Source organism: Panthera tigris, chromosome D4 (genome assembly GCF_018350195.1).
Source record: "Panthera tigris isolate Pti1 chromosome D4, P.tigris_Pti1_mat1.1, whole genome shotgun sequence".
Lineage (NCBI taxonomy): Eukaryota > Metazoa > Chordata > Mammalia > Carnivora > Felidae > Panthera > Panthera tigris.
The window spans coordinates 86,440,729-86,453,484 of NC_056672.1; the positions used below are offsets into that span (position 1 = coordinate 86,440,729).

General features: G+C 50.7%; 1 protein-coding gene across 7 annotated transcripts in view; it reads left to right on the forward strand.

Moving 5' to 3' along the window:
- SPTAN1 (spectrin alpha, non-erythrocytic 1) overlaps positions 1–12,756 on the forward strand; it is a 61,467-nt gene that overhangs the window by 33,442 nt on the left and 15,269 nt on the right. For 4 of the 7 annotated variants that reach the window (XM_015536060.2, XM_042965171.1, XM_042965173.1 and 1 more), the window contains 16 exons: positions 361–465; positions 883–906; positions 1,447–1,482; positions 3,400–3,447; positions 4,222–4,313; positions 4,595–4,739; positions 4,847–5,028; positions 6,930–7,029; positions 7,190–7,387; positions 7,486–7,632; positions 8,322–8,425; positions 8,511–8,673; positions 9,084–9,098; positions 10,917–11,048; positions 11,226–11,363; positions 12,380–12,484. In XM_015536060.2, coding sequence (XP_015391546.2) covers positions 361–465; positions 883–906; positions 1,447–1,482; positions 3,400–3,447; positions 4,222–4,313; positions 4,595–4,739; positions 4,847–5,028; positions 6,930–7,029; positions 7,190–7,387; positions 7,486–7,632; positions 8,322–8,425; positions 8,511–8,673; positions 9,084–9,098; positions 10,917–11,048; positions 11,226–11,363; positions 12,380–12,484 — 1,734 coding nt within the window. The remainder of the gene's footprint in view (positions 1–360; positions 466–882; positions 907–1,446; positions 1,483–3,399; positions 3,448–4,221; positions 4,314–4,594; positions 4,740–4,846; positions 5,029–6,929; positions 7,030–7,189; positions 7,388–7,485; positions 7,633–8,321; positions 8,426–8,510; positions 8,674–9,083; positions 9,099–10,916; positions 11,049–11,225; positions 11,364–12,379; positions 12,485–12,756) is intronic. The other 3 variants (XM_042965172.1, XM_042965176.1, XM_042965174.1) reach the window with 2 other exon arrangements.

The following is a 12,756-nucleotide window of genomic DNA, read 5'->3' on the forward strand; positions in this document are numbered from 1 at the left end:
CCCTCCGTCCCTCCCCCACTGGCATTGTCTCTGTCTCTCAAAATAAATAAATAAACTTAAAAAAAAAAAAAAAAGTAAAAGCAGAGTTCCATTCAGACAGAATAATGGTTTATGAACTACAATTAATGTAGCAAATTTGAGACCAACCGTTCCCAATGCCCTATTATTTTCTGGCTTCCTTGATCGTGACCGTCAGGATTTCTGATTTGGGTGACTGCCCAAGTAATAGAAAAACTAGCTCATAGGATACCCGTTAACCAGAAATTTGTAGGTTCGAACCATAGCTTATGAACATATTTTGCCCGCTTTCTCTTTTGAATTATTCGTGGAGTCTTAGTTATTGTGGTTTTGGCTTTAAAGGATCTGAAGGCCAATGAGTCCCGGCTGAAGGACATTAACAAGGTGGCTGAAGACCTGGAGTCGGAAGGTCTGATGGCAGAGGAGGTGCAGGCGGCACAGCAACAGGCAAGTGTCCGGGCTGGCGCGGAGGCCGTGCTCCTGGCGGGAAGCGGTTTGCTTCTGGTCCCTTCCTAGCACGACCCTCGATCCGTAATGTCCCACAGCACAGAGGTGGAGCCGGGGTGTGGTTGGGTCCCCTCTGCCATCCTAAACCAATTTGTTTCCCTTCACATAGTGGGGAAAATAGCTCCTGTCTTCTCCATGTGCCCATTTAATGTCGTGAAGGTTGTTGACTGTTTATGTAGCCCTTAACAGTAAAGTCACCCCTTCCAGAGTAAAAGTTTTTATATACAGACACTTGGTCTGCTAGACTCTTAGTTCCTGTGGCCTTTGTGTGTCTTTTTATAATTTTCCCATCGCGTCCGGGTCTGACAGGTGTGTGTGCACCGTGACAGTGAAAGTTATTTCCTTCTCCCCTTGTAGGAGGTGTATGGCGCGATGCCCAGGGTGAGTCTGTGCGGAACGTGATCGTGATGGGGATGAGGTCCCGGGAAGAATATAATCCTGAGCCGCTTAAGGATTTCTGTCCCTGAACCTCAGAGATGCCTTTTGTTTATAAAACTCTGTGGGGAGGGAGTAGCAGAAATCGGTTTCTGTTTCCGTTCTCCAAGAGATAAAAATGATTTTTCTCTTTAGTTTTCTAAAACTTTTCCACAATAGTTGTTCAGGTTGGTTTATTAGCCTTTTTCAAAGGGAATCCTATGACCAGGGCACAGAAAAGTTGGTGGATTTCTTATTAAATTTCCTCATTCTCTTCATTTCTGTTCACTCCATAAACGACTAGAATTTTCCTCTCCTCTTTGTTGACTTCGTTTCCCTTAAGCGGCCTTGTGGAGTGCTATGAGCCAGCAATAAGTCAGGGATCCCAGAGGGAATCCCACCCTGGCTAATCGCTCTGGGGACCCCCGCCTCAGCCAGCACAGGGTGGGGTGTGTCGTTTCCTGCTGCCCTGTACAGCTGTCTAACTCTGCTTCCTCCACTGAATAGGATGAAACGGATTCAAAGACAGCCTCCCCATGGAAGGTGAGAACCCCTTTGCAAATGATCATTTCCTAAGGTTTTCAGGAACAGAGCTACTTTCTGTGTTTTTCCAGGGGGTCTGTTTCTGAGTATTTAGGGAGTCTTTGGTCATTTCTGGACTTGTTTGGGGTGGTTTCTTTTTGATCCTCTCCTTACACTCTTTGACTCTGTCAGGTCTTAAAATGTGATCTTTGGGGCTCCTGGGTGTCTCAGTTGGTTAAGTGTTTAACTTCGGCTCAGGTCATGGTCTTGTGGCTCATGATTTCAAGCCCCACATCAGGCTCTGTGCTGACAGTGCAATGCCTGGGGCCTGCTTCAGACTCTGTCTCCCTCTCCCTCTGCCCCTTCCCGGCTCATGTGCACGTGCTCACACGCACTCTCTCGCTCTCTCTCACTCTCTCTCTCACTCTCTCTCTCAAAAATAACATTAAAAAAATTTTTTTTAATGTGATCCTTAACCTAGAGGAGCAAAGTGTTCCATGGAAAAGCTCAGTACAATGGCATTTATGACCCATGTTGCTGCCAGAATAAACTTTGCAGAGGTGACCCCGTGTAGTTAGGTGTGGCCCCACCCACAGGATTGTAGTCCCCAAGGCCAGAACAGGAACAAGGACATTACCTCTGCCTAGCCACTTTTCCTGGGAGTCTACGAAATGCTTCTTGGAAGATACCAGGTGCTGCAGACAGATGTAAAAGGAGGAGCAAAAAGACATACCAACCACAGTAGACATCATTCCCAACAGATGCAGGGAGGGTGCTTGACTAGGGTCTCTTGCTTCTGGCCCCCTGGCCCTGATCATTCTGCTCATTGAAGAGGCTCCATATTCCAGGGAGAATACCTTTTCCCCTTGATTCAGCTTTCTCCCCTTTTCTCAACCTTAATTGTTCTTCTGTACAATATACGATCAGTGGTAATGTGACGGGGCAACACCCTTACCTGTCTAACCCTTGGCAGAGTTTCCTGGTAACAGGTATTTTTTGCAGAAGTGTATTTCGGATGGCTTTATAAATGTCAACGCCACCTCAAAAATTTTAAATTAACCAGAAAATCCTTCCATTTCTGAAAATGATTGGACACACAAAGGCATCTTCTGAACCCTGTACACGCCCACACTGGTTGGAAGTGTCATGTGGGTGTGTCCCAGGAACACCCAAGGAGCCTGACTAACCTGCATCCCAGTCTGGCCTGTCCTCTTCCCAACATACTTGAAGGTTACAGGCGTTGTAATGGGGGGTTTCTTTCAGACAAAAGTAAGTGGGCTCTGAGATCCCAAGGGGCATCTGATTTCTCTATTGATGAGAAGATAGTTAATTCACTGTTTTGTTCTGTTTAAATCTGGTAAGGCTGTTGCCCTTTGTTCAGAGGGGACACTGTTAAAAAGAACAGCAGCCCAGTAGCCAAGAAGAGATATGAAGTTCTTGGTGTATTTATTCAGTGTCATTTGCCAGCATTTGTTAAATTGGGTGTTTTCTGGACTCTTCTGTAGCATGAACAGGAAGAAGACACGAATACTTAGTCTTTGAGCTCTTTTTTCTGTCCAGCCAGCTGGTGTTTTGTTTTGTTTTATTTCTTTTTAAGGTTTTATTTTTAAGTAATCTCTACTCCCAACATGGGGCTCGAACTCATAGTCCTGAGTTCCAAGCTCCACTGATGGAGCCTGCCAGGCGCCCCCTCCCCCCACCCCCACCGCCAGCCCGCTGTTTTAATGGTGGCTGTCACCACTCACTGTCTTAACTCTTCAGCAAGTGAACTTAATCACGTCGTGCTTTATGCGTTTCCACTGGCTGCTCAGAATTTTGACAGTGTCCCTTAAAGATAATTTTGGTTGATAATCGGGACCTAATGGCACTTCTCAAAATTGTCTCTTAATTGGCGGACACTTGATTAGTGTTGCTCTTCTGCTTCCCTCCCCTCCATAGTCTGCTCGCCTGATGGTTCACACCGTGGCCACCTTTAATTCCATCAAGGTAAGAGACCACGGCCAGCCCCCTCGGCTCCCGCTTCCCTTCACTGTCTTCCTTCTTCTGACTACATCTGTAGCACTTGTTACTCTCCTGGGGCCGAGTGTGTCCTGGGCAAATGTCCACTCTCCTCACACAGCAGGGCGGCGTGGTCGGCTTTCCTGGTCAAGAACTCGCCAGGTTTTAACGGGAAAGTCGGCCTTCCCTTCGGTTGTAGCGGGGCTGGGAGCTGCACGAAGTGTAGTGTCTGGAAGGCGGGGAATGTCTCTCTTGCCTCCTTACAGGAGACATTTGGCCTCATTCTGGTCCCCACGGTGTTTGGTCTCCTCCAGCACCGGGCCCTGCGCGCTCCTGCCCCTCTTGGGCTGCCGCGGCCTGGGGTGCAGCTGCCCTCGGTGCCCGGGGGAAGTAGGTTCTGGGATCTATGCACACGGCTGTGCTCGCAAAGCAGTCGCTCCGTGGCAGGCACCAGGCCGGGAGATGCGAGGGAAGATGAGCCGGCTGCGTGTCTCTGCAGCTTCAGGGGTGATCCTAGGTCAGATATTCACGGAGCGTTCTCGCCATCACACGTGGCTGACATTGGCGAGGTCCTTCCTTTCTGGACTTGCGCTCTAGTGTCTGCTAACCTACTTAGCCAGGAAGGTCGGAAGTGGGAGACCATCTGGGCTCCACCCTTTCCTCGCAAGCCAGGCCCCGGCGCTTTGGTTGTCTGCCCCCCATGTGAGCCTGGCTTGGGCCCGTGGCGGAGAGGATGGCTGAGCTGACCGTGTCCTCCCGCAGGAGCTGAACGAACGGTGGCGGTCCCTGCAACAGCTGGCCGAGGAGCGCAGCCAGCTGTTGGGCAGCGCCCACGAGGTTCAGAGGTTCCACAGGTAAGGGTGGCGCAGGGCTGGGGGAGCGTTGACCTTGGCAGTCCCTAAGCTGGCTGACTTGGATCTGATCGACATCTGGGCTCTGGCATCTGGGACGCGTGTCATGGGGTAGACTGCTTGGTAAATAGTGAGCGAATGACCGTGTGTTCTTCTGCTCTTTTAGAGTTTTTCATGGCAGCTACTGGTGTCCAGGCACCACAGCTAAATCCGTTTCCTGTCTCGTCCTGTACTCGGGGCAGCCGTGCTCAGCGGTCGTTAACTGCCTGTGTGTCTCCCCTCAGAGATGCCGACGAAACCAAAGAGTGGATTGAAGAGAAGAATCAGGCTCTCAACACAGACAATTACGGCCACGATCTGGCCAGCGTCCAGGCCCTACAGCGCAAGCACGAGGGCTTTGAGAGAGATCTGGCAGCTCTTGGCGACAAGGTGAGAGGTGGCAGTGCCCTCTGATGTCTTGGCCTCAGGTGGAGCACAGCTGCCACCAGGCAGAGCACGGCTCCCTCACTTGCCATCCCGCCACCTCGTTCTTGTAGGTCAACTCCCTGGGGGAGACAGCCGAGCGCCTGATCCAGTCCCACCCCGAGTCGGCCGAGGACCTGCAGGAAAAGTGCACCGAGCTGGACCAGGCGTGGAGCAGCCTGGGAAAGCGCGCGGACCAGCGCAAGGCCAAGCTGGGCGACTCCCATGACCTACAGCGCTTCCTCAGTGACTTCCGGTACGGAGCGGAGAAGCGTTTGTGTGCTCATTGGGAAAGCGCTCCGTGGCTGATGTGCAGCCCTCAAACTAGCAGATGACAGCAAGTCAAAAAATAAGTGTCCGCTTCCCGGTCTCGGATGTGCACATGCACGCCATCTCTCCCCCATTTCCCGCCAGACCCTCTTCTGTTTCTTCCTCAGACGAATCTTTCAGAGTAGAGATGTACCTTAGTGTCTTCCAGTCGTTTTATTTAGAGAAATTTCAAGGCTGTAGAAAAATAGCCTGGAGCAGTGAACATGGATGACATCCTTCATCTGTAGTCACCAGTGAAGTTCTTACGACTTTGGCTTAACCTCCAAACACATGACTCCGTCTTGCTGGCCCACCTGAAAGTCGGTTGCGAATCCGTGGCCCTTTCTTCACCTTTAAGAGCCTGGACCTGTGTCTCCTGCAGACAAGGGTTTCCTGTTCACCGCACATCTGTCCTCCACCCCACGGCCTAACCCAGTCCAGTCCAGCAGTATTGAATCCAGTCCGCGTCCAGTTTCTCCACGTTGTCTCAAATGTGTATTCAGTAGCCGGGGTTTATTTTTTGGTCCGGGATCCAGTTGAGAATTACTGTTGCAGTGATAGAATGGTCTCCTTAACCTAGAACAGTATCCCTCTGCACTTTGATGACCCTGATGGTTTTGAAAAGTCCAGACCACTTGTCTAGCAGAATCTCCCATGACCTGGGACCTGTCTTAAGACTACGTAGCGCTCCACTGCTGGGTGATCTATGACTTGGTCCCTGGCACCCATTCAGGACAGGTGTTTTTTTTGTGGCATGCTTTTGTGCTAACGAGGGTCTTGCACACATACCTGCATGCGTGTACATGTGTGTTTTATCTAGGCATTTCCTCTGTACAGATAGGAGCGGGCAGGCAGTTCTCTGGCAGGAGTTGGGTTTTTTTGTTTTTTCTTTTTTTCTTTTTTTGAGGTTAAGGTCACATAACATAGAGTTACACTTTTTTTAAGTTTATTTTTGAAAGAGGGAGGGAGAGAGAGAGCATGCACTGGTGGGGGCGGGGCAGAGAGCCAAAGCAGGGGTACAGAGAATCCAAAGCAGGTTCAAGGCTCTGAGCTGACAGCAGCGAGCCCAATGCAGGGCTTGAACCCATTACCCATGAGATCATGACCTGAGCCACCCAGATGCCCCCATACGGTTACGTATTCTAAAGCGTATATAGTTCATTGATAATGAGTGTGTTTGCAGCATTATACCACTGCCAGCTCTCTAGTTTTGACAGTTTGCACTACCCCAGACGAATACCCCAAACCCCATGAGGAATCACTCCCCATTCCCCTCTCCTTGAGTCTGCTTTCCATCTCTGTGGATTTGCCTCTTGTGGGTGTATTTTATCCAAGGAAGCCTAGGACCTGTGCCTTTACACATTGATTTTTGCACCCTCGTGTGCGGACATCAGTAAGAACCTGGGTTCAGCATGTGCCGAGGCCTGGGACAGCTGTGGGCTCAAAGAAGAGTGATTTCATCTGGAAAACTTAACCATAGCTGTTGTCTCTGTTAGAACCTGTTCCTCTGCAGAAACAGAAGATATGAGTTACAAACTTCGTTCATTGTCTTCTGAGGAACGCTTGATTTTTTTTTTTTTTTTTTTTGTCTTTCAGTTTTTCTTAATGTCTCAGTAAGACGAACAAGAGGATTTGAAATATGCCCAGAGATGTAGATGAACTAGTTAGCCATTCAGTAGATTGGCTAGTTCGTAGATAACTAGTTAGCCCTGAATAATCATTCAGTGGGTTAACTAGTTCACCCTGAATAATGTTCTGAGACCAGAGTGGCGTGGCTCTTTTTTCCTGGGCAGAAAGCCTACTTGCCAGGTAATATAATAGCCATTTCTCTGTGGGTCTGCTTGCCAGGGACCTCATGTCTTGGATCAATGGAATACGAGGGTTGGTGTCCTCAGACGAGCTCGCCAAGGATGTCACCGGAGCTGAAGCCTTGCTGGAGCGACACCAGGTAGGTGGACCTGCCGGCCGAGCAGCAGAAAGGAGGCAGCACTGCGGGGCCGGGAAGACCTTGCCTCTGCCGCCAGCACCACCCTTCGCCGTGAGTCGGTGGTTGACACGACGGTGGGCGTCCAGAGCGGGTTATCTAACCCCTTCCCTCCTCTTGGCAGGAGCACCGAACGGAAATTGATGCCAGGGCTGGCACTTTCCAGGCATTTGAGCAGTTTGGGCAGCAGCTGTTGGCTCATGGGCACTATGCCAGCCCAGAGGTCAAGGAGAAACTGGATATTCTCGATCGGGAGCGTGCAGGTCTGGAGAAGGCCTGGGCTCAGCGCAGGATGATGTTGGATCAGTGCCTTGAACTGCAGGTACGTGTGAGGGCCATCACGCCCTGTTTGCCACGGGCTTTCTGGCCGGGGTTTCACTGCCAGAGGCCCCATCTTCCCACCTGCCTCCCCTTCTGTAGCTGTTTCACCGGGACTGCGAGCAAGCTGAGAACTGGATGGCCGCCCGGGAGGCCTTCTTGAATACTGAGGACAAGGGAGACTCACTGGACAGCGTGGAGGCTCTGATCAAAAAACACGAGGACTTCGACAAAGCAATTAACGTGCAGGTGAGGCCTTTGTACCTCCAGGTCTAAATGTAGATTTTTCCAGATGGTCGTCTCTCTTTGTTGGCTTATTTTCCTTTCTGTAATAACGACTAAAATAAAAACTAGTCACTGACTTGGGTGAGTCACAGTTTTGGCCCCTGCCTTAAATTGGAATACTTGATATTGAATATACAAAGGAAGAACCGTCCTCTCTACGCCTCCAACAGATACCCGTACAGTCCAGGGAAAAGGACACACAGAAAAATGGTTTTTAAAACTTAGGTATATAAATTCTGGTATTTCTGAGGTTTTAATGGGGATGCCACAGAGAGGAAATTTATAACATGTAGTAAGGAAAGAGAATGCGTGAACAGAAACAACTCAGGAAGACAGGAACCTCGATTTATAACTCATCTTGTTGACATCTGACTCCTTTTTCCCACCAGTTTGATTCTGTGTGTGACATTCTCTGGTGTTGTAGCTCCTGTCCCCAGTGTGACCTGGCGTCTTCTTGAGTTAAACTCTACTCTCGTAATGGTCGAAATCAAGCTTTCTTCTGGCCTTTTACTCGCCTTCTAAAGTGTCAGTGTATTCTGATCCTGCCACAGCGAGTTCCCAGTCACCCAAGAGTAACCATTCTCTTTGCAAGACCTGCGGTCCAGGCTGGGCCGTCCCACCCACCTTGACCTCCCGCCTTTGTTTGCCGCCAGGAAGAGAAGATCGCCGCCCTCCAGTCCTTTGCTGACCAGCTCATTGCCGCCGGCCACTATGCCAAGGGCGACATCTCCAGTCGGCGCAACGAGGTTTTGGACAGGTGGGTGTCGCGTGGTGCTGACCGGCCTCCCGGCCTGTCCCATTCTGAGGGAGGTTCACCTTTGGGCTCGGTTTCCCTTGGTCAGGTGGCGACGCCTAAAAGCCCAGATGATCGAGAAGAGATCGAAGCTGGGAGAATCGCAGACACTCCAGCAGTTCAGCCGGGACGTGGATGAGATCGAGGCTTGGATCAGCGAGAAATTACAGACCGCGAGTGATGAGTCATACAAGGACCCCACCAACATCCAGGTGAGCAGGTCCGAGCGGCCGCTCGCCTCTGCGATGGCCCGCGTCAGTGAGCGGGGTAGGTTTTGTTAGAGAAGGCGTCTTGAAGAGGAGGCTGTGCCTAGAAAACCAGTTCTATGTCTGTGCTGGAGCCGATGAAAATTATTCTAAGAAGCGGAACCGGTGGAAGAGGGTCACCAGACTCTCAGACGTGAGAAAGGGCTTTCCTCATGTTTCCCCGCGGAAGCCTGTCAGCTCTGAAGGCTCTGAAGCCCCGTGTCAGCTCTGAAAAGTCTGCTGGGTCCCCTCTGTTTGCCCCAAAGGCTGAGCTTTCCCAGGGGAAGTGTGACAGCAAAATGGGCTGCTGTTTAAGGGCTGAGATGTGCGTTCACCTCAGTATACTGAACTCTTGTTGTTTTAATCTATTTTTGTAGCTTTCCAAGCTGCTGGTAAGTTTTTAATTTTTTAAAAGAGTTTTAGTTAAATGCGCTCCAGTGTTTGTGTCCTTCTGCGTAGATCCTTGTTGTGGCCACACGCAGTCACTCGTGTCTCCTCACCCATGCTTCTCATTTCTAATGATCCATCACACTCCATCAGGTGTCCCTGTGGGATGTGGCTTTCTCTGTCCTAATGAGCCTGCAGCCCTGCGCCCCCTTCCCTCTCCCCATGTGTCACTTAGGCACATTCTGTGCAATGTTTGATTTGGGGGCAGTAGTTAACCGCTGTCTTTCCAGAGGCACTTCTTTAAAAAAATAATAATAATAATCAGCTTTGTCTGTGTAGACTCGTGCTCACGGTTCTTGGAGGCCGAGAGCATGGAGTCTGTAGCGTAGTGTGTTTTCTGACGCACCCAGGCTGCCATCCACAGGTGCTGGTCCCTGGAGAGGGACAGTTAAAGAGCCACATAGAAGCAGATGATCTGCTTCCAAATCTAACAGGGACCAGGGGTGAGAGGTTAAGGAAGAAGGGGGACATGATTACTCAGGGGGTTAGTGAAGGGGATTTTTCAGTCCAAATGTAGCTCAGACGTCTCTCTAAACAGATGGAAGCAATGAAGAAACAGAATAGCGGTTTGAGGAGTGATGGGAGCGAGAAACAGAAGAGGGGAATTGGACTGGGGTCAGGAGGGATTGGACCCTTCTCGGTCTCAGCCGGGCCTCAGGCACCGAAGTCCGTGAAGGAGCCACCTCGACATTAGCGCCGCGTGGCGCCAGCCCAGCGGCTCCACCCTTTGACAGTTCCTGCCCCTGAAATGAAACATTTGATGCAGAATCCTTCCCCGAGCGTGCTGTTTTTTGTGTTTTAGTTTTTTCCCCCAAATAATACCTTCCCCTGGACCCTCCCTTTCTCACCCAGAATTGTGCCACAGCTGTGTCCTTGCACTGTTCCTTGTGGTGTTTCCTAGACCTTCTGTTTCTCTGTGGATTTTTTTTTAAGTTTGTTTATTTATTTTGAGAGGGTGGGGAGTGGCAGAGAGAGAAGAGAGACAGAATCCTGACCTAGGGCTCCGTCTCACAGACCGTGAGATCGTGACCTGAGCCGAGATCTAGAGTCAGATGCTTAACCAACTGAGCCACCCAGGCGCCCCTCTCTGTGCATTCTTAATAATCCCTTCCAGCCCCAGCATCAGGAGCCCGTCATTCTCCCGGCCCTCTCTTTTCCTAGCAAAAATAAATTGCTAGCTACTGTCAAGCTTGGATGTTGACTGTATTCACAAGTTTTGGTTAATGTCAGCTACCTCGTGAGAAGGCAGCAAAGCCACAGCCTACAGCAGCTATGGATTCTTCTCTGTCAGTGGAGGGTCAGCCTGACCGTCTAGAGTGATCTCGGCCTTGCAGGAGGAGCGGGCCAGATGTGTGTTATCTGTTAGATGCTCTGTGTGCTAAGGAGAAAGCCGTGGAGAGAAATAGACGTCCGAGTAAATGAAACGTTGCAATTGCTTGTTGCTGATTTATACAGAATGTTCAAAAGTATATAATCCTAGGACTTCGCTCCCAGATAGCCAGTCCAGCTGGTTTAAGAACTGACTCAATTCACCTACTCCTGAGCGGGTTCATTTCTTCTCCTGGTGCAGACCTGCCAAACTCCCAACACTGAGCCCTAAAATACGTCCAAAATTTGGTGTCTGCCGTCACTAAAAAACGTCACTTGCCCCCAGTTCTTTCAGCTCTCTACCACTTTCCCTTCTTGCTGACAACCCCTCATCCCTGAAAAAGAAGCGACCGAGCAGGACCTGGTTCTGAAAGGCAGTCTTTCTGGTGTTTCAGAGCAAGCACCAGAAGCACCAGGCCTTCGAGGCGGAGCTACACGCCAACGCCGACCGGATCCGCGGTGTCATCGACACGGGCAACTCCCTCATCGAGCGCGGGGCCTGTGCTGGCAGCGAGGACGCTGTCAAGGTACGGTGGGTGTGACGATGACTTGGAAACACAGTCCTGAAAGCGTAAACTGAGTTGTGCGCGTTACAGGTGGGGAACGTGGGGAGAAAGGTGCCCTCTCCGCCAGTCGCTCGGCTTCAGGAGGGGGTGCTGCTGTCCGTGGCTCAGCATCTCCCGTGGCTCCTTTCTCTTCCCCAGGCCCGTCTGGCGGCCTTAGCAGACCAGTGGCAGTTCCTGGTGCAGAAGTCAGCTGAAAAGAGCCAGAAACTGAAAGAGGCCAACAAGCAGCAGAACTTCAACACCGGAATCAAGGACTTTGACTTCTGGCTGTCCGAGGTAATGGCAGGTTTTCCTTCCCACCATTGGAGGATTTCTGGTCGTTTGGGATGACGGGCCAGTCAGTAAGCCCCAGACCGTGAAAGGGCAGGGCTCCCCTGGTGCCCCTTTTCCCAGAAATCTTCATTATCACATAAGAGGTGTGTGTCTTAGGGGATTTATTAGCAGAGAGAATGAAGGCGACAGGAAGAGCTTGTGTGTGGTGGGAACTGGGCTGTAGCTCACTCCTCTCTGTAGGGAAGGCAGATAGACAGTGATGATGGGGTCTGTGTGGCTGGCAGCCCTGATGAGTCTGTGCCCAGATAGAAACCAAAGTAGCAGTTAGGTCAGGAGGCCAGAGTTGGTAGAAAATTCGGGAAGTGAGGGAAGCGTAAAGAAATCAAAATTTTTAGAGACCACTAGTAACATCTGTCTCTCATCTGTATGTATTTCCGTGAACATTAGCGTAGCTGTATTTTTACATATAGTGAGTTTTACAAACTCACGATGTCCTTTCTCAGTACGTGTTGGGCGTGCTATTCTGAGTCACTGCAGAGTCTTCTTAAACGTTGGAATAACTGCGTGAGTCCATCACAGCTGTGCCGTGGTTTTATCATTCCCACGCTGTTGGACACTCAGGTGTTCCCGGCTTTGTGGTGGGACATCTGCACTGAACGCCTTTGTACATTAATCTTTGTCCCTCCTGCCGGTTCTTCCCTCGGGGGAGGCTCCTCGAGGTGGGATTGCTGTTCACTTGGCCCCTGTGCCTCGTGAAGGCTCCATGACCCTACAGCTGTAGTACTTCAAGTCCTAGGCTCTCGAATCTGCATTTGATTGACAGGGAGGGAGAAGGACTCAGGCCGCACGGGCCGGAACAAGCAGAGTCGCTGTAACAGCAGTAACCTGTGATTGACACGTTTGCAGCTGTCCGGAGACGTGGCCGAACAACCGGGCGTCCTGGGTTTTCCGGAACACTCAACGCATCATATAGTGCTGGGCACCACACGGTAGCCCCCACTTTTGTGTTTCACCCCCAGGTGGAGGCCCTTCTGGCATCTGAGGATTACGGCAAAGACCTGGCCTCTGTGAACAACTTGCTGAAGAAGCACCAGCTGCTGGAGGCTGACATATCTGCCCATGAGGTGACTAGAGGGGGCGGTGGCACCCTATCGGGGACACAGCTGTGCTGGAACTGGCACATTGGGGGAAGGAGTGTGATGTCTGGCAGCTGAAGCCTCGATCTCAAGCGTGTGGCCTCAGGGCCGTTTTATGCCCAGCACTATGATTGAAGGTGCCCTGGGAAGTTTATGTGGGTTTTGTCTGTCCATATTTGTTGTTATTAATCACGTTTTAAAAGTTACATAAAAAAAAAAACAAAACAGTCTCAAGGGCTTTTTGTCATCCTCAAAATGAC